The sequence below is a fragment of the Macrotis lagotis genome, chromosome X, assembly GCF_037893015.1.
Source record: "Macrotis lagotis isolate mMagLag1 chromosome X, bilby.v1.9.chrom.fasta, whole genome shotgun sequence".
Taxonomy (NCBI): Eukaryota; Metazoa; Chordata; class Mammalia; order Peramelemorphia; family Peramelidae; genus Macrotis; species Macrotis lagotis.
Genome location: NC_133666.1, coordinates 438,103,622 through 438,130,930, shown reverse-complemented (window position 1 = coordinate 438,130,930; position 27,309 = coordinate 438,103,622). Strand labels below are relative to the sequence as shown.

General features: G+C 33.2%; 1 protein-coding gene across 3 annotated transcripts in view; it reads right to left on the bottom strand.

Moving 5' to 3' along the window:
* NOL4 (nucleolar protein 4) overlaps window positions 1-27,309 on the bottom strand; it is a 507,107-nt gene that overhangs the window by 12,326 nt on the left and 467,472 nt on the right. For all 3 annotated transcript variants that reach the window (XM_074201260.1, XM_074201261.1, XM_074201262.1), the window contains one exon: window positions 8,577-8,757. In XM_074201260.1, the coding sequence (XP_074057361.1) occupies window positions 8,577-8,757 (181 nt within the window). The remainder of the gene's footprint in view (window positions 1-8,576; window positions 8,758-27,309) is intronic.

Sequence of the window (27,309 nt, the reverse complement as noted above, 5' to 3'; positions counted from 1 at the left end):
AGAGTCTAGAAAGTTAATGAAATCTTCTTTTCAATGACTAAGGACAGTGCTGTATTCCCTAAAAACCTTCCTGTGACTTGAAGATACATGAAGAATCAAATTTATCTTGCAGTGGAGAGATATTGTACAGTAAAATCACTTATTTTTGTTGAATAATCCAGATAGAACTGAAGTCAACATGCCCTTTCAGTTGACCAAAACTTCTCTGAGGTTTTGAAGACACTTGAATCTATTAAATAAAGTGAGGAACTTAATCATGTAAGGTCACAAAGCTAATATATAGCAGAGTTTGCACTTGAAGCCAATTTGTTGGTCAACAGATCCATTGTTGTTCTATTTCTTATGATTCCATGAGAAACAAGGCACTGATATGGTATCCTCACATCAAGTTATGGCCAATTCCTGCTAGCAATTGCATTCTAGATCACAGCACAAGTTTTGAGGTCTGCAAATTCTAATTGTTTCATTTTAAATACTTTAAACTATTTTTTAGAATTTATCAATAAAAGTTTAAAAATTATACTGATTCTGTTTTACGATAGCCCCAAATCTGTTTAAATTCTATGAAAATTCAAGTTGCAAGGACCCTTCTCAGCTTTTTATTATATTTCACTGTTATGTTTGATTTTAATTATAGAATTATACATTCTATAGAATATATAGAGTATATATTGAATATAATGCGGTACCCACTCTGAAATCCTAAGTGCACAGGTTTCTGAAAGGCACTAGGCTAAAGATCTCCCATGAGGGAGACTGTTTTGAGAATGGTATGGAATCTATTCTAACCTAAATTTGAGAAAAAAAAGAGAAATATGAATTTGGCTGGGAATGTTTTAAGGCAGAAGGCAGTCATATTGAATTCATAATTCAGAGAAAATCATCTAATAAGGAACTTAGTAAAAATAGAGAGTATAGTTTATTAAACATAGTAATAAAATAAATATTGTCTTTTAAAAATATTTTTGAAATGCTTTAACATTTTTGGCACATATTTAATTCTTTAGTTGGTTATTCTGATATATTTATAAACACAAGATAGTGCATATAATATTCACTGATTACCAGTTATATTTATCATATAAATTTTTTCCTTGAAATGAGTTCGTAGCTTTGGGGAACTTCCAAGGGCAAAGGTCTTAACTCATTGCTATCCTCTAGCTCATAGTGGTTATAGCCTAACAGTTCATTTCAGTGGGGTGTGCAGAGTGGAATTGGGGGCGTGTGGGAGAGCTCTTCCCCATATGTCAACAGTACTAGTTTCTATAGAATTCTAGGCCCTGAGCAAGTAGGACCAGGAAGAGTCTGGTTGAGCCAGGAAGCTCAACTTACCTCTTACCCAGGGTACAGCAACCAGCACTGCTCTGCTGCAGAGCTCTTTAGCTAAAGATACTTGCAATCGGAATATGCATGATGTATATACACTTAAACTCCCCCCTTACACTGTTCATTCACTGGGTTCTTGGAGTAAAATCAAAACTTCAGAATACTTCCCTCATTATTATTAATTGCCCTCTTTTAACTTAAAGTAGTTCAAGGTCTCTCAAGAACTGTTACTTATGTAATATAACCCATACTCCCATTTCATGACATTGCACATGCTGATATTGCCATCCCTGAAATTTATTTTTTACCTAGATCTTACAGAATGTCTAGCTACCTTTAAAGCTCATCTCGTGTGCTGCTTCCTATTAGATCTTTCTTAATCCAGTCACTATACTCTTACCAATATATATCGTATTTATAAAGATAAGGACATACATTCATATATATATATATATATATACACAGACAAAGCAACAGCTGTTGCACTAAAGGAGTACATATTCTATATTCCATAAAGGGAAGAATTATTATAAATATGTGTATTATATATATGTGTTTCTGTGTATATATAAAATATAAAATAGTATATATTATTTAATATCTATTATATCACACTAGAAAAAATAATACAATCAATATATTAAAATACATTTGATTATATAACAAGATGTTATAAAATTACAATAATATAACACATGGTAATATAATATTTAAATTTTATATTATGCAACATATATAAAATAAAAAACATTCATGCAGATATTTATTATTTCCCCTAGTGGAATACAGACTCCTGTAAGGTAGGGACTCTTTTGGTTTTGGTTTTGTCTTTGTACTTCTAAGGACTTAACACAGTGACTGGCAAATAGAAGGAGTACTTTGAAAGTCACTGATACGCTGTTCAAGGCAACATTCCATCTCATGGCTAAAATTTCAGTTGATGGAATCTGGTCTCTGTGTAGTTCCCTGAAGGCATAGATGACAAAGGCTGAATGTTGAATCCAATTGGACACCATGGCAAGGGACCTTTGACACAATTAACTTTGTATAGGGTTTAGAGTCAACTGGACTCTGAACTTCTTTAGAAAGCTTAATGTAACTCAACAGTAGAGATGTCCCCAAGGCTTTAACATCAGAACCATTAGAGTAAAAGAGAATTAGTTTCTTGTTTTCTTGTCATCACAACTGCATAATTTGAATGAATCTCTCTCTTATATGCCAATTGTATTTCAACAATATCTCTCCTATCCATTCCTTTCTTTCCACTTTTTCTGCTACCATCCCAGTTCATTTCAGGCATTCATTATATCTTGGCTAGAGTATCATAACTTGTCTGTTTTGCCCCCCAGCTTCTCTTTTTTCCCCATCTATCTTTCACTAAAATTAAAAAATAACTTTTCTAAAGCATAGACCAAATCTGATTATACTGTTCCTCTGCTCAATCCCCTTCAGACTTTCTATCACTTACACAGGATAAAATAAAAACTCCTTAGCCTGATAATCAAGATTATTCACAATCTGGACTTAATCTACCCATTCCATCTTATTAAATATTTCTTTTGTGAACTGTAGCTCCAAGCTAAGCTACTTTTCACTATTCTGGTCTTTTTTTTTTTTTTTTTTTTTTTTTGTTCTTTCCAACTCCTATACCTTAATGTAGGGCATTTCCTTAATGAAATTTCTCTTTCTTCAAAGTTCAGTTCAAGTTTTTTCTTTTGTATTTGTTTTTCTCTGATTTCTCTAGCTAGAAGTTATCCCTTCCTCCTCATGTAATTTTAGTAAATGCTTTGGCTTTGAACTAGTTGTGTCTATAGCCTGACTCTTAAGGGAAAATACTCTAGTGGGGACAAATGACCAATGGTTTTGAGACTATAAACACATGATGTTTTCCTAGAACTTGAGAGTAAGAAATGTCAGCTATACTCTTGGGTCAAGGAGGGCAATTCAAAAATATCAGTGTAAGTATCTATGAGGTAGTGTTTCAATTCCTTATAGCAATCCTATGGAGAAAGTAATATAATAGTGCTCACTTTGGAAGCAAATATACTAAAATTGCAATGATACAGAAAGTAAAATAATAGCATACCCATTTTACTGTTGAAGAAATAAGACTTCAAAATGATATGTGACTTTTGTCACATAATCAACTGGAGTTTAAGCTGTGATTCAAAAATTATGTCTTTTAAATCCAATTTCAGTGTACTGAATTTATCTCACTCTTCTAGTTTATAACCTCCTTTTGTGCAAACATTATGTCATTTTTCATAGTCATATATACAAGTGTGGAACGTAGACATTACATTTTAATGATTTTTCTTCAGAATTCATTAGAATTATAGTTAGAATACTGAAACAGCAATCCCTCATGATTTTAACTTTTTATAAAACTCAGTAATTTCAGAGTAACAATTTTGATCATTAAGCAAAAATATAAACATATTTAGCTCATCAAAACATTGTCAAGCTGCTACTAATTTTGTTTACAACTGTTGGAATGAAAAATTTGGAGAGTATATTCTTTTATATTTAAATTTAAATTATGGCTCTCTGATATTCATCTTTTTAAAATCTATATAGATAGCTCCCAGAAATGAAACAATATCAATTAATATCAGTAACTGCCTTGCAATTTTTGGTCTTGGATTATGTAACTTTCCCAGTAAAATACAACTTGATTGTGGCAGAGTTACAACCTGAACTCTTCAGGTCTTCCTGACTACCAGACTAACTCTTCACTCTCTACACCATGTTTCTTCTCATATGTTAGTATTAAGAGCTATATATCTCCTCATTAATATATCTTATTTTTTATTCCAAAGATAAACATTTTAAGCACAAGAAAAGTGAAATAATTTTGGAAATTTCTAACTACCTTTTTGGTGGATCATAAATTGAGTTTTGTCTTCTCTTTACACAGAAAACACTTAGAATGCATGTAAAAGTTGTGTGATGGTACAAAAGGAACACAATTTCTTTTTTTGTTTTGATTCTGAAATTTCAGGAGGGGAGAAACCCCACATATCTCCTTCTGTGGGAATAGTATTCCGAGTACTTCATTAGCTATTAACATCTATCTGGCCCCTTGCTCTCCTGTGTAAACTTAGGTTTAATACAAACAGAGCAATTTCAAAGAATTTTATGAACCTGAATGAGGAAAACTACATTTTTGTTACAATATAATGGATTTCTTTTGAAATTCTATATATTTTATTTTATGTATTTAAAAATGATATTATTCTGAGAACTCCTTAACCTTTATCAGATTGCCAAAGGGGTGTATTACACACAAAAAAGGATTATGAACCCCCATAAAAAGCTTTATATGTGTTTCAATACTGGTCTTACCCCAAATCTCGACCTGGCTTATTAACCTCAGTTAATGGTCTAGAGTCTTATCTTCCTTCATCTAGTTTATGACCAAGAACATACATTTATCTTATTTTTATGCTTACATCTCACTGTCAATGTGTTCTAAGTCACCAGTTTCTTACCACTTTAAGAAATGACTATAGATCAGTCTGAGTTTTTAGCAATGAGCTGAATTCAGCAATTCTGTTTTATATAAAAACTGGGCTCTATCTATGTCTCTTATGTGTTGATTATGACTAATGTGTATGAAAGTAGTTCTTCCTTTCCATAGGATATCAGCTGAAATGATGCTTCAAGACCTTAACATTATCTGCTTCTATTTTGACTGTCACAGAGTTGATTGCTATAGAGGTTTAGTATTTTATCCTGTCTTATGGTCCAAAGTCAAATTATACTTTAACCAGTGAATGGAATTTATTTTTATATAAAACAATAACAACAACAAGTCATTTGATTTCACAAAATGTTTGAAATGTCTGGAAAGATTTAGTTTGTCAATGTAAATATTTTTTCACATATTTTTCAAAACTATCAACTTTTGCTAAGATTTTCCTAAATACCATAAATTAAGTACTAGGATATTTTAAATATTATCAAATGATAAAAATGACATCTTTAGTTTGTAGTAAGTCCTGTGTTGGTTAAATTATCAACATATTAGTTCAAATTGATACTCAGAAATAAGGGTAATATTGGACAATAAGATGACTTATTAGAATATGAAATACAGATGATAATTCTGATTCTCAATATCTTTCCAAAATAAGCTCCCTTCTTTTCCTTGTGTTACTGAGGCACTACCCTTTTGAACCAGAGAGGCATTAATCTGGATAAAACCTTAATAATCGTGCCCTTGGAGACATTCTTTGGTTGTTAACGCAGTCCAGTGACACATGGTCTTCCTGTCTAATCTCTGCTGAATAGCATTTGGAAATGTATTTCTGTTGCTGCAAAAGGAGCATAGTTTTCTAAGGTATGCTGTCATTTAGCATCACTAATAATATTTTTCATTTCCCCCCAAAATAAGAGAAAACAAGTCAAAAGACCCCCAATCCAACAAAAATAGAATTGTCAATGTTTTCATTATTTTACTAATAAATAAGCCTTCAATGGAAAATATCAATTTGTTGAAAATACATTCTACACTCTATCATAGAATACAAAATTGTACTTTGAAACTTAAGGTAGGTAGTGTAGATATAACTTTTATTTTTTTAATTTTGCTTTTTGCAAGGCAATGGATTTGAGTGACTTGCCCAAGGTCACACAACTAGGTAAATATTAAGTGTCTAAGGCCGGATTTGAACTCAGGTCCTCCTGACTCCAGGGCTAATGCTCTATCTACTGTGCCACCTAGCTGCCCCCTAGGTATAACTTTTAAATATAAATTCAATATAAAAGTTAAATGACTATTTCCCATAGAATAACCTGAGTAGAAGTGACAGTAGATTTGAGGATCGTCATGAAAGTCCCTATATCATGTTGCCTAGTATTGCATCACAAGCATGTAAGCAAACTATGAAGAAAAAATGTTTTGATAATAATTTGTTCACTGTTTAATAAGTCTAAATGTTTATAAGTTCATCAAAATTTCTTATTCAGCTATTTATTTAAAATGATAAAATTTGATTTGTCATGAGATCATAAAACATATACACAGAAAATATATAAGAAAGCCTCTGTTTTTAAAATAAATATCACAAGTTCCTATAGAACCTATATGAGACATTTCACACATTAAACTTCAAGGAGTATAGAGTGTGGCCTATACCTCATATCAACCACTTAAGATTTAATTATGTTAGGTTCTAGAGGTTCTAAAATTGAAAAGTTAATAAAAATCATCAACTAACACTTTAAAAATATTAATTTTACTTATAAACCATCTCCTTTGCTAAAGTTATCTTATTGTATGATGGTTTAAAATGAATACATAAAGAAGATTATAAAAAAAATAATGGTCCCATTACATCCTCAGTAGGCTGGGCAGGAAAAGACACATACACACAACACTCACACCTCTTTTTACATTAAAAATAATAACAATAAAGAACCAAAAGCCCATTTACATAGTTTCTCATGTAACTATTTTTATTTGAGTGAACTGTAGTGATAACAAATAGTCTACTGCTCACCTTTCCACTTCTCACAAGATTCTACAATAGAGGATGAATTGTGGAAGAATTCAGTTTTTTTATTCATAAAATTCTAAATGCTTATTAGTCTGATCCTAGGACAGGATACATATTATAATCTTGGCTCTGCTATAGGTTTGTTGAGTCACATTTATTTCTCTATCTCAGGTCCCTCACCTTAGAATTAGGGCTAATTATACTGACCTATGTCACATAGCTGCTATGAAAAGCAATATTCATTAAAGTCAAGCATCCATATAGCAGAATCATATTTTAGGAAAGAATTTAGTGATATATATATAAGGTAGGTAGTGTAGATATAACTTTTATATATATATATTTATATATATATATGCAATGATTTTTTAAAAAAAATGTGAGACCTTGCTCTACCTTACAAAATATATTATCAAAGTATTATGTGTTAGAGAAAAGCATAATCAGAGAATGTTTCTATATTAAAGTTTGTTCCTACATTTGGGAGCTTGGGTAAAGTACTCTCATAAGGCCTCCATTTTCTTTTTTTTTTTTTAAGTGTTTTTTTGCAAGGCAATGGGGTTAAGTGGCTTGCCCAAGGCCACATGGCTAGGTAATTATTAAGTGTCTGAGGCCGGATTTGAACTCAGAGACTCCTGACTCCAAGGCCAGTGCTTTATCCACTACGCCACCTAGCCGCCCCAGGCCTCCATTTTCTAATGGCCTGTCAGGTCCCTTCCAACTCTAAATCCTATTATATTAAAAGTAGATTACAAATCGATTATATTTAATAATTTTACAGCCAGTCTTTTCCCTCTTCACTATCCTTCTTAATATCCTGGGGAAGAAATAACATGAAGATGGGGGAAAGATTTAGGCTAAAAAATACAGGGTAATTTGTAATAGTGAAGAAGGCTAAGAGGTCCTTGGAAAATTTTAAGGCAAAGCTAAGGAGAATGATTCAGTAGGAATGGACATCAGAAGACCTTAGATCTTCCACTGATTGACTAGAGGGCGTAAAATGGTGCATATTTATTAAATTTCAAAGTAATAGAATTATGGAGACAGTCATTGGAACTCAAAAGATTGAGAATCAAAACAAATTAAAGAAAGACCACTTTACACAGTGGGTAGCTAACTTTGTGATTCACTACCTTAACAGAAGGGGGAAGATGAAAATGGAATCAAGTAATATAATAGAATTCAAGAATTATAGATCCATAGTAGGCTGTGGGAAAACTGTGATGTCCTTAACCTTTGTTCTTAAGGAAATTAATTATTATGCTTGTTTCCTAAATATCCATAGTTAGAGACACACAGTTCTTACTTAGATTTTCTATTGGTCTGATGTCTAATACTTCTCATATTTTCTCATATGTTCTTATACCCTTGTAGCCTTGAATAAGTTATTTATCATTTCTGTGATTCAGTTCCCCCAAATTAGGGATCATCTTGATTCTTTTATTTAAAAAATCATATTTTAATATTATTTTTTCATAAAAATGGTTCTACTTAATCCCAGGGATTACCATTCATAGTGGGGGAAACTTTTTTTATTTACTTAGTTAAATTTTGTGGAGTTTGTTTTGAGATTTATGTGTAACCTACAATTGCATAATGATTTTGCCATTTTGAGAATAGTGAGATTAAAAAAAAGCACATCTGAATATGTATTTGGGAGACATCTGTATAGTCTTCTCTTCTCTCTCCAGCTTTGAACAGAGCCACCCCCACCTGGACACACACACACAATCTGTAATAAGGACTCACCACTACTAGAAGCATCATTCAGATTTAGCAGTCCTCCTCCTAACCCTCTGTAACTATGGTAACTGTAGGTCCCGTTTCCATTGATATACAACACCTCCTGCGAGCTAGAAACAGCTGATGTTGAATAAGTGACCGGGGTCGCCTCTTGTTTATACTGTTTGTCAGCGGAAGCAGACTCGTCCTGAAAAGACAATGTTTCATTACAGGGTGTCAAACCATTGTTATGTTTTACTTGGAACAGGACTTTTCTTATTGTCATCTACATTTCTGCAAGTGTTGCTAATGGGAGGGGTAAAAGGGTACATTCAATCTGAATTCTTATTTTGGAATGACATCCTGCCAAGGAGTCAAATAATATGGAAGACCAATCCAAGAATGGTGATACAGCATTTTCTTCCTTCCAGACAACTTAAAAGAAGAATAAAAGGAAAAGACCAAAAAAAAGAGCAGTTCTTGTTAAAGTATTGCACTAGTACTCAGAGAATTGGCTATAAATCTTTTTTGCCCCACAGACCATGTCAAGTCATAGAGAAATGAATTGGCAATAAAACTGATGTCTTTTCAGATTGAGAAACTGAGATTTTCCTGCAATGCCATGGAAATGCAAAATACCCTAATCTAAAGGGTATATCTGACTTTATTTGACTCCTGCATGTGGTAGCTTTTTTGTTTCTAACTTGCTTTATGACTGCAGAGACAATATAAAACAAATCACTGGTGAATTTTGATGAGTTTTTTTAGTCATAATCTGAAGAATTTTGCAGCCCATTAACTTTATGGCACATGTTTAACAGAATAAGCAACTTTAAAACTCATTTTTGTGGCCCCAAATGCTTAGAGACTAAACATGAAATAATATAGTTCTGTGAATGCAGTTGATATTGTCACATTGGGAATGACCCCTAATCTTTCACAGAACAAATAGATCCATAGTGCAGAGTATTATTGAATTCTGATTGTACCATACTTTGATCCTGACCTGGTAAAGACAGATCAGTTCTAGGCTGCCTCTATTATTCTCACACTGAGAAGTCTACCTGGGAACCAGGATTTAGGGTTAAAAAGTACCCAAGTTGCTAAGTGTACCAAAAATGAGATTCTGAAATTAAAAAAGGAAATAATTCAAAGCAAAACTGCAAAAGTGCTCAAATGAAAGATCCAGGCCTTGACCTTTGAGTTCCAAAAAAACTGAATTCTCTTTTTAAGGGTCTTAACCTGAAGTCTAAAGGATGGCCATTAATTAGACTTCAAGGAGTCTATAAATTTGGATAGGAAAAAAATTATATCCTTATTTTCACTAATTTCTAACTGAAATGTAGAATTTCCTTCAATTATGAATTTAGTCCACAAATAATGTTTTGAGAAGACTTTGGGACTATAGGCTTCAGCAGATTGCCAAAAAGGACCATGAATAAAAACAAAAATTAAGACTCCTTGGTCTTGGGGAGCAGCAATTTTAATTGAGGAGAGGCATAGAATGCTCTGACCAAGGAGTCCAGGTATTACTTCCTGGCAACTCCAGCATTATTATTGGGAGGATCTGGTATCATTGTGTCTGGAGTCAGGAAGACCTGAGTTCAAATCTAGCTTCAGACACTTAGCTGTATGACCCTGGGCAAGTCACTCCCAGTTTCCTCAGTGATAAAATGAGGACACACTAACTTCCAGAGTTGTTGTTAGGACTAAATAAGATAATGTTTATAAAAGTCCTTAGCACAGTGGCTGGAACTTTGAAAATGCTTATTCCTTTTCCTTCCCTTTCCTCATTCAGTTTGAGGTTGAACCTTAATGGAAAACTCAAGCTCCATTACAATTTCCAGTTATCATATCTCTGTTGAGGTAGTCTTGAGATTTTCATTGTCTAAAGAAAATGCAAAGTGATCTTAAAGAATAGAGCACCAGCACTGGAATCAAGAACTCTTTGTTCAAGTCTCAGCTTGAACTGTTCATGGTCAAAGTACTCTATTTTACTAAAACTTATCTTTCTCATCTTTAAAACTGGTATAATCTTAGTGCTTGCATCAGAGAGTTGTTATGGAGAAAGAGTTTTATAAGTGGGAAAAAACATTAGACTGGGGAGTCAGTCTATGAGCTCATGTCCAACTTTGATGATGCCAAGTAAGTTAGTTGACCTCTATGTTCTTGCTTCTTTAAAATGAGAGGGTTAGGCAACATGGACTCTAATATCTTTTCCAAATCTACAAATCTCTGATTCATTGAATTTAATGGGGCAGATCAGAGACTCCATTTGAAAAAAAATATGTTACTAATAGAAACAGGGAGACATGTGATGTATAATCTACATTTCATTTTCTCAATGGGCTGTGCTCTTGTTGATGGTAGAGAGAGTTGTTCAGTCTGAGGAGCTTCACTATTATGTTCTTGGGAGTTCTGAGCTCCTGGTCATGTTTCCTATGCAAACAGGCCTGAGGGAAGGATTTTGACGTAAAGTAGTTCAATTTTAAAATCAGTGAAAACTGCTGCAGCTGGCATGAATGGCACAGAAACACAGCTTCTGCTGGCAGCTGATGTCAACTTGATTATAAATGATCGCTTTACCTGCCATGATGGCAATAAACCTGGCCAACCAGATGGGTTGGTAACCCATATGTCACCTGCCACAATAGTTTAGTGTCAATTTCTAGAATCAGATACTGGAATCCAGTATGGGGAAGATTTGGACAGGCCTCCCTCAATTTATTCTCTTCCTCTTTAAAAGCTGTTTTGGACTATTTTCACAATGATAGAGATATTTGTAGAGGACCAGCTCAGTCCATTCATATGATCCCCATTTCTTCTCCCACGTTAGCGAGATAGTCAATGAACCCTCAAAGAGAAATTTGAGTGGGATGAATTTCAAAGCAATTCTAAGGGACTGTTCATGAACATCTTCACCTTTAGGGGTAGGCCTATAGCTACAAGATCTTTTTAAGTAATGACCACTTAAGATAGGGAGACTTTTAGTTTTTAATACTAGGAAATCAGTTACTCTCTGTGTATATATATATATATATATACATATATATATGTGTATATATAGATAGATATAGATATAGATATAGATATATATACCAGAAGTATTTCTTTTAGTTGAGAAAAGAAAACAAGTCATATCATAAAATGAATTCACTGGAGGAGTATCTTCCTAATGAGTTAAAATGTAGACTGGATTTTCACCAGTAAACATACTCTTGAATTCTTTGCATGGTAGAATTGATCTCTGTTATTAAGTTTGCTATTTTTTCTGAGATTTGCCTCCAGCCTTTTATTATTAAGTATTTCTCCAAACACAACAGTAACAACACTGAACAGTCAGATAATTAATACCATTAATAACCAAAACAGGCCTTATAGGCATTCATTTGTATTCAAACACAGATTTGCATTATTGATGTTACTGGAAGCAGTTAAAGTCCACTATATGTTCCATTATACACCATATGAAAATTCTAACAAAGAACCTGTCATGTCCCTTAGCCAGAGCTTCAATATAAATTTAATTTATTTTTTATCTTGGAAGATCATTTTATCAGTTACAGAGGAGAATCACTTTTTTCTTCTTTAATGACAGAAAAAAAATTAATATCCCTTGGAGTCAAGTATTAGCTTGGCCAGCAAGTTTCAACAATCATTAGTTTCCAGTGTTCCCTGACCTGATGCTTTTGTTTCTTGAATTGGTTGAAGATTATTTTCAAAAGAGGTTGACATTGCAACTTATGGATACAAACTTCAAGGCTTGCCAGTGATTTTTAATTCATCTGAACAGAAAACACACACATACATACACATACAAGCATGAAGCTCTGTGCCTTTCTGATTCAATTTTTGTATCACGAAAAATAAAGGATATCATAAAAACACAAAAAATGAATGATGCTGGCTACCAAGACACAATCAACTAGAAACACACAGAATATCTCTATGTAGAAGAATCATTGACTAAAAAAGATATGACAGATGAAATAAACTTAAGGTGACTCCTATAGTTGCATTTTGGTTAAACTGTTCAATACTAATTTTGATATATGTTAGAGAAAAAAAAAGTCTCCTATTAAAGCATGAGTGAAGAAGTTTAATAGCATGGACAATTATTTATAGTAGGGATCTAAGTGAGAACGAGTTAGGTTGCTCTTATTGGTCTCTACTCAGCTAAGAGGTAGTGCCCAGAGAGAGTAGATTGGATTAGCAGTTCAGCTTTGGTTTCCAAGTCACATATTGTCATTTCCCATATTATAATACGTTCCTCAGAAATCTCAAAGTAAACAATGTTATATAGGGAAGAATCTCATTCATTCTATTCTGTCCTTTCAAGAAATGTTTCTGTTGTTTCTGCTTTTAAACCACAGTATGGCAATATTCCACAAATATTGCCTCCTGATAATGTTGGCTGCTTTATCACTAATCTATCTTCTTTTATTTTATCTTTTACTATAGTGCTTAACTCTTTGCAGATAAATGTTCCCTCCCTCTTCCTCTCTTCTCTCTTACTTCACTCACTCCCTCTCTTCCTTCCTTCCTTTCTTCATCCTAGATGTTTTTTACCTCATCAATAATCACACTCTGCTTACAAAGAAAACTTCCATTTGAATGGATATCTAGAAGATCAGATATTATAGAGAGAAGATATCAAAACAAAGAAAGAATAGTGATAGAAATGTTTAGTACTTTGTGGAAGACAAAAAAGAATCCTCAAAGGAGTTAGGAATTAAAGTCTTAACTTGAGATATCTATTCACACATGCACAAAATAACTGCAATTAATATAGTGAAATAGAGATCCTAATACAAGGAATCAGATGACTTCAAGTATCAGCAAGATGGGTGGAATGTGGCCCTTGATGACAATATCAATCAGGTAAAATATATCAGATTCAAAAAATAGGAGGGATTAAAAATACATAGCAATAGAGTAATACTAAATATCAAAAATAATAACATAAGTAAATTGAAGAACCTTAGTGGGGAAGTATGGTAGAAACTAAGTGAGGAAAATGGAAGTAAAGAAACAGAAGTGATATTGTCATGGGAGTATACCAGAGATTCCCTGGAAAGAAAAAGATGAGATTAATTGAGGCATCCAGGAAACATAGTCCAAACCCAAAATATAGTAGTAGATAGGGAACCTAAATTATCCTGACATCTGCTGAGTGTTCTACTCAAAGCACAACAGCCAATGAATTCTTGTGTTAATTAAAATTTTATTGGTTGACAGACAGAGGAAGTGATGAAAGGAACTGCTATTCTACCCAAGAGTCTGAGAATTTGACTGAGGAGGAAACAATTGTTAAAGGAGAAATGAGACTCCGAGAGAAAAGGAGCACTCCATCTTAGAATCTGTGATAGGAAATGTGAAGAAGGAAGGGTATAATTTGATGATCGTCATTGGTTTTAGGAGAGGCTTCAGGGAAAGATTCTGTAAGTTCAGAGGCTGATATAAGGGGGATAGAAAGCTATCAAGAATCAAATGAAGGAAAAAGAAAAATGATACTACAAACCGAATTCTACTAAAGAAATAAAAGGGTAGTAGTCTAAAATATTGATATGAATACATAGGAAATTCATTGTCCAATTTAGATTTTTAATAGTAAAATTAAAAAGATGACTATTAAAACATTGCAGAGATTTATAAGAATAATTATAATTCATATCTGTCTAGCAATTTAAAGTATGCAAAGAACTTTACTTATATCATCCCATCTGGTCCTCATAACAATCCAGTGGGGTGGATGTTATTATTCTTGTTATATGGAAATAGAGAGTGAGATTCAGAAACTACTTGAATTGCCTACGATTTGAACAGGATATAAATTTCTGAGGCAGGATTTGAATCCAGATCCTTGACTCTAGGCTCAAAACTTTATCCTTTATGCCAGTTGAGGCTTGTGAGGAAAATTAAGAACAAAAAATATTTTTCAGAAGTTGAAAAAAATTAATACGAGATCTATGATTCCATTAGTATAAGGAACTTTCTCTACCAAAGTAGAGAACCACCTTCTTTGCAATTTATATTCTTAGAATGGCAAGAAACTTTTTGAATTGATTCTCAATGTTGTTATGGAGATAAAATATTATGATATACAAAAGGCTCTTTTGCAAACCTTACAAATGCTATATATGAACATATAATGTTTTATATGTTAAAGATATATATATTTAACATTAATTTAATATTAGTTCATATATAATTTTAGTGTTTATTATTAATTTAAAAATATGTTATATATAAATCCATAATATCAGTTATACTTTTTAAAACTAAGGGTTCATACTGGGAGGGGTAAATAGATTCAAATTATTTCTAGCGTATTTAAGATTACTGCTCAGTACTGGGGAGGTGGGTTTAATTAACTTGTTTTAATTTTGTTTTATTCCTGAAAATGATAGATAATAAATGTTTAATAGGGAACTGAATCTCAAAGATAAATAAATAGAGAGAACTCTGTTGGTCACAAAAATATTCCCACTTAAGCTGGGAAAACTGCTGAAATAATTGACTGATCTGGTTGTGGAAACACTATTAATGATATCTGATAGATTATGGAAAATGGGAGAGGCACCTGAAGGTGGATAGGGAACGAACCTTTATCTAGTTCTAGTAGGCATTCAATGTTTATTGATTAAGTAACTATTATGGGCCAGCACATTGCTGACCACTTTACAAATATCTCATTTGATCTTCACAACTCTAACAAATATGCTGTTATTATTATTTTCATTTTACAGTTGAATAAATTGAGGCAGAAAGAGATAGAATAACTTGCCTAGGATCATACAGCAGTGTCTGAGACAGTATTTGAACTCAGGTCTTCCTGGCTCTAGGTCCATAGCCATTGTGGCCACTGAACTGACTTCTTATAAGACTTATAAGACTTCTTATAAGACTTATAAGACTTCTTATAAGACTATAGAGCAGAGGGGATATGAAATTTTCAAAAAATAAAAGAATATAGACTTAAATAAGTATAGGCCACTGATATTGATCTCAATTCTAGGAGAATTTCTGTGCCATTTTTAAAAGATATGACTTGTGAATTATTTAGAAGGGGAAATGATGATTGAAAAGGAGCATAATTAAAGTAGCACAGTTACACTCACATTAACCATACTAATTCTTTCAGTGGGGCCATTAGATCAGGATAAGATTTTAGATACAGTTTAAAAAGGCTTTACTTTTAAAGTCAATATAGTCTACCACAATGTAGCAAGAGGTCAGCCACCTGAAAAAAAGAACAGCCAACTTAGGTCTCTCTTCAATGGTAGTCTTTTTTTTTTTTTTTTTTTTTTTTAGTTTTTGCAAGGCAATGGGGTTAAGTGACTTGCCCAAGGCCACACAGCTAGGTAATTATTGTCTGAGGTCAGATTTGAACTCAGGTACTCCTGACTCCAAGGCCAGTGCTCTATCCACTGTGCTGCCTCAATGGTAGTCTTAAGCCTTCACGTCTACTGATGGGAGATGTCATAGTGCTCCTTTCTCTCGGAATCTCATTTCTCCTTTAACAATTTTTTCCTCCTCAGTCAGACTCTCAGACTCTTGGGTAGAATAGCAGTTCACTGGTCAGGAATGGGTTAAAATAGATGTCCTAAATAGTTCTTTTAAATTCTAAGATTCTCTTTTCCTTTGATTGTCAATCCTCCCCCCCCCCCCCAACTCCAACTTTGTTTAGAAAATTTCCAATTTAAGGTGGGTCACAGTACTTTCTTCATGTAATACTAATGAAGATTTTGAGGAGTAAGATGGAAGAGTACAATAAATAGAGCTCTTACATCAACAAGCTTTGTTTTGGGAGTAGATTTTAGGAATATTGGCTAAATTTATACAGGTGCTGGGCTGATAGGCAGAAGCTTTTCTATGTCTGTCTGTCTATATATCCATCCATCTAATCTAATTGAGTATTTGTCTACTATCATCTATCTATCTGTTTCAGTGGGATGAATCTAAATGTACATTTGTTCATCTAATTTCTCTTTAAAAGGGCAAGATGACTGAGGGCAGAGAGTCTGGGTTTCAGTATTAGAATACTTAGATTCTCCTGAAAACTCGTCTGCCAGAAACATTGTGTCCTTAGGCAAGGCAGAATCTCTCTGGGTTTTCATTTCCTCATATATCAAACAGAAAAATTATCTAGGGACCTACCAACCTCACTGATTTGCTATCTATTTTGCTATCTATTTTAAAGTATGGATATGATTTAGAGAAGTTTTTTTAAAAACATTGTACAAATTAACTATATAAAATAATAATATTAATACAAATGATCACTTCAAGATCTGTTTGGCTCTGCTGATAAATACTGACAATACCATTTTGCAATTCTCGAAAAATTCTCCCTTTTCTACTTACAAAATTTTGTCTTCTGAGGTAGACAGGACAGATATTACAATTCTCAATTCATAGATGAGTAAACAGATTTAGAGGGGTTCTGTCTTGTTCAAAGTCATTCATATAAAATATTCAGGTATTACTGACTGGTTCTTTTTCCACTCATTATACCCTACTTCAAATATTGATTTTCAAATTTCTGGATTATATTTCAATCTTCCTATATATATATATGTATATGTATATGTATGTATATGTATATATATATATATATATATATATATATATATATATATATGGTACTTAACTATCTATTGACAACAGCTACTGCAACAAAACTAATAATTCAGAACAACAAAAAGTGCTTTGCCTTATTTTTCTGCATAATCCCAAGCACATTGTATTTCACTTAATTGCACTTGGCAGATATTGAATTTTTTTTTACAAATTAAAAGTTTGTGGCAACTCTGCATTAGCAAATCTATGGTACCATTTCCCCAATAGCATGTGTTCACATCATGCCTCTGCATCACATTTTTGAAATTCTTGCAATATTTCAAACTTTTTTTTTGGGTGCCATGAACCATGGTCATTTAAGAAGTTGAGCTTAATCAACAAATCCATCTGTTCTGACTGCTCCAGTGACCAGCTTTCTAGTCTTTCTCCCTCTTCTCAGGCCTCCTTATTCTCTGAGATACAACAATATTGAAATTAGGCCAATGGCTTCTAAGTATTCAAGTGAAAAGAAGAGTTAATTGACAAGGCAGTTTTCATTGTTGTCTTAAGAAACCACTACAACACACCATAGATAAACAGACTAAGTGATCTATGGAAAAGGGACAACTTTATGACCAACAAGAAATAGAGTATATTATAAACTGCAAAATGAATGATTTTGACAATATTAAATTAAAAAGCTTTGGCCTAATAAATCAGTGCTGTGAAAATTAGAAGGAAAGCAGAAAGTTGGGAAACAATCTTCACAACTGGGAGTTCTGATAAAGGTCTCAGTTCTAAAATAGATAGAGAACTGCATCAAATTTATAAGGTTTCAAGTTATTCCCCAATTGATAAATGGTGAAAGGATATGAACAGAAAGTTTTCATATGAAGAAATTAAAATCCTCTAAATCATTATTGATTAAAAAAATGCAAATTAAAACAATCCTGAGATATCATCTCACACCTATCAGATTGCCTAAAATGACAAAAAGGGAAAATGATCAATATTGGAAATGTTGTGGGAGGATTGGGACTTTAATGCATCGCTGGTGGAATTGTGAAGTGATCTAACCATTCTGGAGAGCAATATGGAACTATACCCAAAGAGTAATAAAACTGTTTATACCCTTTGACCCAGCAATTTCAATTCTAGGGCTATATCCAGAAGAAATCATTAAAAATGGGAAAAGTCCCTCATGTTCCAAAATATTCATAGCAGCTCTTTTTGAGATGGCAAAGAACTGAAAATTGAGGGGATGCCCATCAATTGGAGAATTGTTAAATAAGTTATGATATATGAATATTATTGAATATTATTGTTTTATAAAAATAATAAATGGTTGGACTCTATAGAAGCTTGGAAGAAATTACAGGATCTGATGCTGAGTGATGGGAGCAGAACTAGGAGAACAATGTACACATTAACAACAACATTGCGAGATGATTAACCTTGATGGAAGCAAGTTCAGAGAGCTAGGACAACCCTATTAAAGCAACTATGAACAATGCTATCCCCACCCAGAGGAAGAAAAACAAAACAAAACAAAATAAAATCCCTCAGAATCTGAGGAACACTACATTCACTTTAAAAAAAAATGTCTCATGTATTTCTTTCCCTTAATCCTACTTCATCATGCCAAAATGACTAAACTATAAACATGCTTAACACAGGTAATTACAATATTAACCTGACTACAGGGTGGAAGGGAGGGTAGAAGGAAATTTTCTAACTTAGAAATATTCATAGGCGTATGTTTGAATGTTGAAAAAGCTTTCATAACATATATTTGGAAAAGTAAAACATCAATAAAAAAAGAAACTACTATAACTACCTCAACCTTCAGCAATTACCACTGTGATCAGTCAGTAGTCATCAATATTGAGGTAAGATCCTCCACCAGCAAAAAGATTAAAATGTGCTGAAGGCTCGAATGATGGGTAACTTTTTTTAGAAGTAAAATATTTTTAATTAAAGTTTTTATACTTTTTAGACACAAAACTATTGCATACTTTGAAGACAAGAGGATTGGGTAAATAAACTTTTACAGGCTCTGGGGAACCAGAATTTCATGTGACTTGCTTTATAGTAGTGATCTAGAATTGAACCTACAATAATCCCTTAGTTGTGTCTGCATTTACAATTTCTTGATGTGTTATTATTTTTTCTTTGTGTGTGTGTGTGTGTGTGTGTGTGTGTGTGTGTGTGTGTGTGTGTGAGAGAGAGAGAGAGAGAGAGAGAGAGAGAGAGAGAGAGAGAGAGAGAGAGATCCCAACAAAGAACAGAATCTTTACCTGAACAGCTTGGGTTATAACTTCAGTTATCTTTTGCTTTATTTGTACAGACTTGATCAGAGACAGCACTTTATTTGACATAGGAACAATTGAAAATATCAATATAACATAGTTAAATAGCTTCTTTCTATCCATTTTATAACAAGACTCTGTTTCCATAAGGAATGGGAGAAAAGAATAACTACCTTACAATATCTCTTTTTTGCTGGAGGGAAAAAAAATGACCTGCCTGCCTACATTCATTGTGAAGAGGCAGTACTTCAACACTCAGAGTCTTCAATTCACTCCTCCTTTTTATACAATTCACTTACACAGTTTAAAGCACTTTGGATATTTTTCCTATTGTTGGATGTAAAAATGATTGAGACACTCACAAAATACATTCTCTGTCCTTTTCTTAAAGGTGTACACTTATCTATTAAGATGGTTGTTAAAGGAAAGTCATATGTAGCTAGTTTCAGGCAGCCTAGAAATGGGATTTAGATGAAAGTAGTTTCATGCAAAGAAATATTTATACATATTTATATATAATATGTATCATATGTATTTCAGACACATATTTTTTCTTATTGTGCCCCGATGCACAAGATCACAGAATTCCAACTCATGTCAATAATTCGTTCAACATGTTTTAAGGGCCTAGAATGTATCAAGCTCCAAGATTGGCATTATAGATAAAAAAGAAAATAACAACAAAAGTTTCTATCCCCAAAGGGTAAGATCATAGGAACAGAGATTGATACAAAGCTCATGTCAACAAACAACATATTGATTGAACAGAATCTGTTCGTATCAGTTCTCTATCATGAGTTTAAAAGAAAAAAATCATCATGTTGAAGTGCTTTTAAAAGTAATTAATATTTCCTGAGTAAAAGCTGTCTACTAGGCTGGTCCTAGGATAGATAATGTAATCTAGACTGGTGTTAAGGAAGGACTGTGTGAGGGTACAAAGAAATAGAACAGATAGTTTCCTGCCCTCATGGTCTATCATCAGTGAAATAAAGGAAGATGCAACATGTTTGACAATACATCCAATCAAATATCACCTGTGGCACATGACTGTTCTTAAGGAATTTGGCTTTTAAAACCTTTATAACAAGGGTACTTCCTACCTTTCAGATCTTCTTACACCTGATTTCCCTCCATGTATTCTGTGATTTAATGATGCTGACCTCCTTTTCCTTGCTCAACTCATTCTACCTCCCTAGTCCAGGAAATTTTAGTGGCTATCCCCTTGCCTGGAACCTTCTCCCTCATCTCTACCTCTCTGCAGAGAAAATGAGGCCTATCAAGTCGAGGCAATATGGAAGTGATACTCAACTGACTTCAATGCTGGCTATGGCCTTGAAGATAAAACATGATTTCTTCTATTTAACATTTTTGTTTGCTTGTTTTTTGCAAGGCAATGGGGTTAAGTGACTTTCCTAAGATCCTAGTTAAGTATTATTGTCTAAGGCTGAATTTGAATTCAGGTCCTCCTGACTCTAGGGCTGATGATCTATCCATTATGACACCTAGATGTCTTGAAATGCTATTTAATTTTTACATCCTGGTCGTAATCTATTTTTCTAACTGCACTTGGGAAGTGATATCCACTTTCACACTCTCCTATCACAGCAAACTAGCCTTCTCTCTGTTCTTTGCAGGGCTTTCTGCCTTCTTTCTACCAAGTCTGGAATGTCCACTCCCCTTCCCCCACTCTTATTACTTTCTCATAACTGTTCTTCCTTCCTTTAAGATGCAGTTCAGACAATATCTTGTATATGAATCCTTTCCTGATCCCTACCAAATACTATTTTTCTCCTCATATTCTTTCAAAAATTTGTAGTTAAATTTTTTCATATATTAAGTATTTTTACAACCTCTTAAAAACAATAAGAAAACACTTGTTACAACTATGAATGGTAAATCTTGATAAGTTCCCATATTAGCCATGTTCAAAAATGTAACAAGTTACAAGTTACTTTCAAAAGTAGCCTGCTTGTCTGTGCTTCTTTTAAAATTTCATTCTGTTCTCTTTTGAGCAATGCTTAAAAATCTGGAGAAGGGAAAACAAGACCTAGTGATCAATTGACTATATTAAGATGCAAAGAAATAGCAATGAAGTTTTTGAGTACAATTGATTGGGAATATTGGATCAAAATTTACAAAAATTGGGAACTCAAGAGGGAAAGATAATTCTTGGGGAAATATGGTGAGTTTAGTTTTATTTGTTGAGGTGGCAGGGTTGTTTTTCATTTGTGTCTAACTCTTCAAGAACCTATTTGGGGTTTTCTTGGCAAAGAAATGGTTTACCAATCTCCTTCTCCAATTCATTTTATGGATGAGGATCAGAGGTAAATGGGGTTAAGTGACTTGCCCAAGGTCATACAGCTAGTAAGCATCTGAGCTCAGATTTGAATTCAGGAAGAAGATTCTTTCTGACTCCAGGTCAGCACTCTATCCCTCTTCACCATCTAGCTGTCTCTAGGTGATGCCCTTAGAAGAAGATAAATCAAAGCTCAGGAGAAGACATGGAGCTAGAGATTTAGATTTAGAGATGTCTGTATATAAATGACATTTGAAATCACAAGGGTAGAAATGATTTCTGAGGGAGAGAATATAGAAAGAGAAAATCAAGGTATAAGAATTGAATTGTGGAAAATATTCATGTTCAGGAGTCACAAAGAGACAAAGAAATGATCAGAGGAGGGAGAGGCAGAGAGACAGAGAAAGACAGAGATAGGGTGCTTCAGGATAATGCAATATACCAAAAAAGATCAAAGGGGAAAATTTCATAGAGAAAGATTTGATCAGTGTTATCAAAGGCTACAAATGGGTCAAGGCAAATCAGAACCAAGAAAAGGCAATTAGTCTGTCACTTTTATTCAGCAATAAAAAAGTAAAATTTGATTTGGATTAAAACAAAACAAAAACTATCTGAAGCCACAATAAAAGCAGAATTCATCCTCAAAAGATATTGACATGTTTCATCTGAAAAGTTACCAGCTATAATGTAAAGGTAAATCTTATTTTATATTATGCCTGATAGCTCTTCAGATCAATTTATATAAAACAGGTTTTTAGCATTTCATCATAAGCTAAGCAAATCTTTTTCCTTCAATTTATTAAAGACAAAAATGTCAAACAAGAAAATGAAAGACTGCATATGTTAAAACAACTTTGGAGGATGGTGTGCTTCTCTTTTTCCTTACTAAAGTTCACAAATTTGATTCAGAAAGTTTGACTATTAAATTCACATTGCAATATATTGTTTTCAATCTAGAAAATATATCCTCCAAGTTTAACAAATCACTATTCAGCTTTTATTTTATTTTTTTTATCTTGGGTTTTTAATATATTTCAAGACTGAATATATTTCTCACTCCCCAGGTAACTTTTTTTTCCTTTTGCATTGCTTAGTAATTGATGGGCCAATTCATATAGTCAGAGTTTGTCACAGTAATACAAAAACAATTCTGTTGTATACAAATGACCTGCTCTTGACAAAGGTAATTTTCATATCCTACTGCTGTTGAGTTTTGACCATTTCCGCCAACACTGAATAATCTATTGTCTCTGACCAATCCTACCATTATGACCCTGGCCTTAGTTCTCAAACCATGTATGGGAATGCTTTTTGCTGTCTGTTTTGGAGTTGAATGGATTCCTTTTCATGCTCTTTGGTAGTAAATTTACCTAAATTCCTTTTTTCCTAGCTTCTTCTTGTTGCATGACACTGAAAACAGATGACAATGACTAAGTAACTATTTAAAACTTATTGATATAACATAATTTCACATTATATAATACTTTGAGTGTATCTTCCATAAATTGACACAATCTTCAAGAATTTTTGGACCCTCTCTCTTCCTCCCCCTTTCCTTTTTTGTCTGATTTCATTTCACAATTATCTCTATGCAATCTATACAGCTAACCCTCAATTCTCTCATCAGTTTCACATCTTCAATTGTCTGTTGAATATTTCCACCGCAATATTCAATGAGCATTTCGGGTTCAATGTGTTTAAAACAAAACTCATCATTCTCTTGGCCTCGAAACTCAACCCTTCCTCATAACTTCCTAATTTCTGATGAGGGCACTACCATTCTAGTCATTCATGGTCAAAGCCATATATATATATATATATATATATACACACACACATATATGTATATATATACCAAATTCTTCCAATAATAACAATTTTACAATTTACAAACTGCTTTCTTCACAATAATTCCATGAGAGTAGTATTTTCAAGTTTTCTCTATGCTTTTATTTGTACTAGATACCTTAACAAGATTGTTCAAGAAAATCATTTTGTAAACCTTAAGATGATATACAAGCATAAATTATTAATATCATCTGGGGTAAAATGTCTCATTGAAAATCTTTCAATATAGTCTGGGTGATCATTTTTTGAAGCAACTGTAAGACAATTCAAGGTTCATCTATTGAGTGAATTGGAAGACTGCTTGTGCCTCCAAACTGTGATCTCCAGGTAGACCACAAAGACAGTTTATGAAGAAAAAGTTCATATTTCAAGGATTATCCCAGGTTTCTCATATATTTTCTTGGGACAAATAATTTTTTTCACTTTATTTCCACAAAGATAAATAGAAAAGGAATCAGAACATTTTTCAGAAAAAATTTGGTAAATCCCAGATAAATGGTATATATTTAGTCTATCATACATACATATATATATATATATATCTATATACTTTATTCCATAGAAACAAACCATTATTCTAATGATTTGATTCCTTTTCTATTCTCAATTATTAATTTATAGTAAACACAAATAAAGAAAAGGAAAAGAAATATCCCTGGAAATAACTGAAGACACTAACATGTGATCTAGTTCCCTAGCTCTCAGAGTAGAAAGTTAAATGATTATAATTGAATGACCATTGGAAGATGAGAACTTTTGAAAGACTCAAGCACTAACAATAAATTTTCCCAGAAATAAAATCTTCAGTATAGAAATGGATTTGGTTATGTCTGTCTGTCTATCTATCTATCTACCTACCTACCTATAGCTTATAATTGTAATCCAAATTCTAGACAAGTGAAGTTAATGCAAAATCTTCAAAGAAAATAAAAGATTTATTCAGAGTTTTTGTCCAATTCTTTAAAATGAAAATACAATAGAATTCTATGAAACTGCTGATGTCAAGAATCAAGGAGAACAATTGTCTTATAGACGATTTTATAATAAGATATATATATATATATATATATATATACATATATATACACACACACATATATGTATATATATACCAAATTCTTCCAATAATAACAATTTTACAATTTACAAACTGCTTTCTTCACAATAATTCCATGAGAGTAGTATTTTCAAGTTTTCTCTATGCTTTTATTTGTACTAGATACCTTAACAAGATTGTTCAAGAAAATCATTTTGTAAACCTTAAGATGATATACAAGCATAAATTATTAATATCATCTGGGGTAAAATGTCTCATTGAAAATCTTTCAATATAGTCTGGGTGATCATTTTTTGAAGCAACTGTAAGACAATTCAAGGTTCATCTATTGAGTGAATTGGAAGACTGCTTGTGCCTCCAAACTGTGATCTCCAGGTAGACCACAAAGACAGTTTATGAAGAAAAAGTTCATATTTCAAGGATTATCCCAGTTTTCTCATATATTTTCTTGGGACAAATAATTTTTTTCACTTTATTTCCACAAAGATAAATAGAAAAGGAATCAGAACATTTTTCAGAAAAAATTTGGTAAATCCCAGATAAATGGTATATATTTAGTCTATCATATATATGTATATGTATACATATATATATATATATATATATATATATATATACTTTATTCCATAGAAACAAACCATTATTCTAATGATTTGATTCCTTTTCTATTCTCAATTATTAATTTATAGTAAACACAAATAAAGAAAAGGAAAAGAAATATCCCTGGAAATAACTGAAGACACTAACATGTGATCTAGTTCCCTAGCTCTCAGAGTAGAAAGTTAAATGATTATAATTGAATGACCATTGGAAGATGAGAACTTTTGAAAGACTCAAGCACTAACAATAAATTTTCCCAGAAATAAAATCTTCAGTATAGAAATGGATTTGGTTATGTCTGTCTGTCTATCTATCTATCTACCTACCTATAGCTTATAATTGTAATCCAAATTCTAGACAAGTGAAGTTAATGCAAAATCTTCAAAGAAAATAAAAGATTTATTCAGAGTTTTGTCCAATTATTTAAAATCTATGAAACTGCTGATGTCAAGAATCAAGGAGAACAATTGTCTTATAGACGATTTTATAATAAGATATATATATATATATATACATATATATACATCCTATTTACTTGAGTAGGGTTATGGATTGAGCTATAATATGTATCATAAGAAATCATTTTTAAATGGTTATGATCATAATGGCTAGCCTTCAGAAGTGCTAATTTATTGATATTTTAAATTTTAAATTTTCCTCACATTTATAAAATTTCAAATATTTCTGTTAATAAGATTATTAGTTGGAATTAATATTTTTAAAATATTACTATTCAAAATAGTACTATTTGTTGAGGTGTGGAGTGCATTCAATGAAGACTAGTACTTTGGTGCAAGGGCTGCCAAGCCCTCTTCAGGGTTGCTTCAGGGACATCTTTGATGTCCACTTGACTCTCACCTGTGGCTCCAAGAAGCTATAGCATGCACAGTGGCCACGTCCCAGGAAACCATTTCAGCAGGTGGGCTAAATCTGGTTAAGGGTAGCTGATGGAGTCTTAGGCTCATTGGTGAGTAGTGGGGGATGTCTACCCCAAAGATGTGAAGTTTTCCACTGGTGGAATGGGCAGAGGAGAGCAATTCATTCCAATGGCCATGAAATCAGCTGAAGCAGGTACTGTGGCATGCTTAGAGCTCAGTTAGACATCAAAGACACCAAGGTCATACAATGCATCTAGAACCATCACCAGTTGTCTTAACTCTGTTTTGCTATGCTGGATTATGGAGAGAGTGAGGTAGTTGCTTTGATACAGCCCTACATCACTTAAATCCAATTTACACATATAACAAAAGATATCACTCATAACTATTCCTCCAAGTCCTGTGGCAACAAGCAAGAGATGAAGCAGCAGGTGTGGATACATTGGCAGATGTAGTCACAACCCTGCACACAGGCAGCCCAGGGTTATAGGGTCATTTCCCCATTCAAAGCAGCAGTGGGATTCAGTAGCCTCCTGGGTTACTGAGCAGTCATTTAAAGGATCACACTGCTCACCTCCTGATGTGAGGAAGGGGCTAGAAAAGGTGCTCTAAAAATTGTCTGCTTACCTAAACCTGACCTGATTTCCACGGCAGGCAGGGATCTGATAGTGTGGTTGAGACACACAAAAAATCTACAAAGAAGATTCCACTTACTATTGGTGCATAGAATGTGCACACAATCATAGACAACACAAAATTCAATAGACCTGAGAGATGAACAACTCTTGTTGCAAGAGAAATCATCAAGTGTCATATCCAAATAGCAGCACTGAGTGAAACAAGGCTGGAAAAACGAGTCCAGCTTACTGAAGTCAGAGCTGGATACATGTTTTTCTGGAGTTGCCTTTGTGTAGGAGAACTCTGTGAAGCTGGGCAGGTTTTGCAATCAAAACTAATCAAGTCAATAATCTTGAATGCCTATCAAAAGGAGCGCATGACAGCTCATGATAATGAGATTGCCACTTCCGGGAAAATGCTATGTCAACCTCATCAGTGCCTATATTCCCATCATGACGAACCCTGATGAAGTAAAAGAAAAATTATATGAAGACCTGGAGACCCTTATCATCAATGTACCAAAAAGAGGACACAAGCTTATAATTCTGGGTGACTTTAATGATAAAGTAGGCTCAGGAATTACCAGGGATGG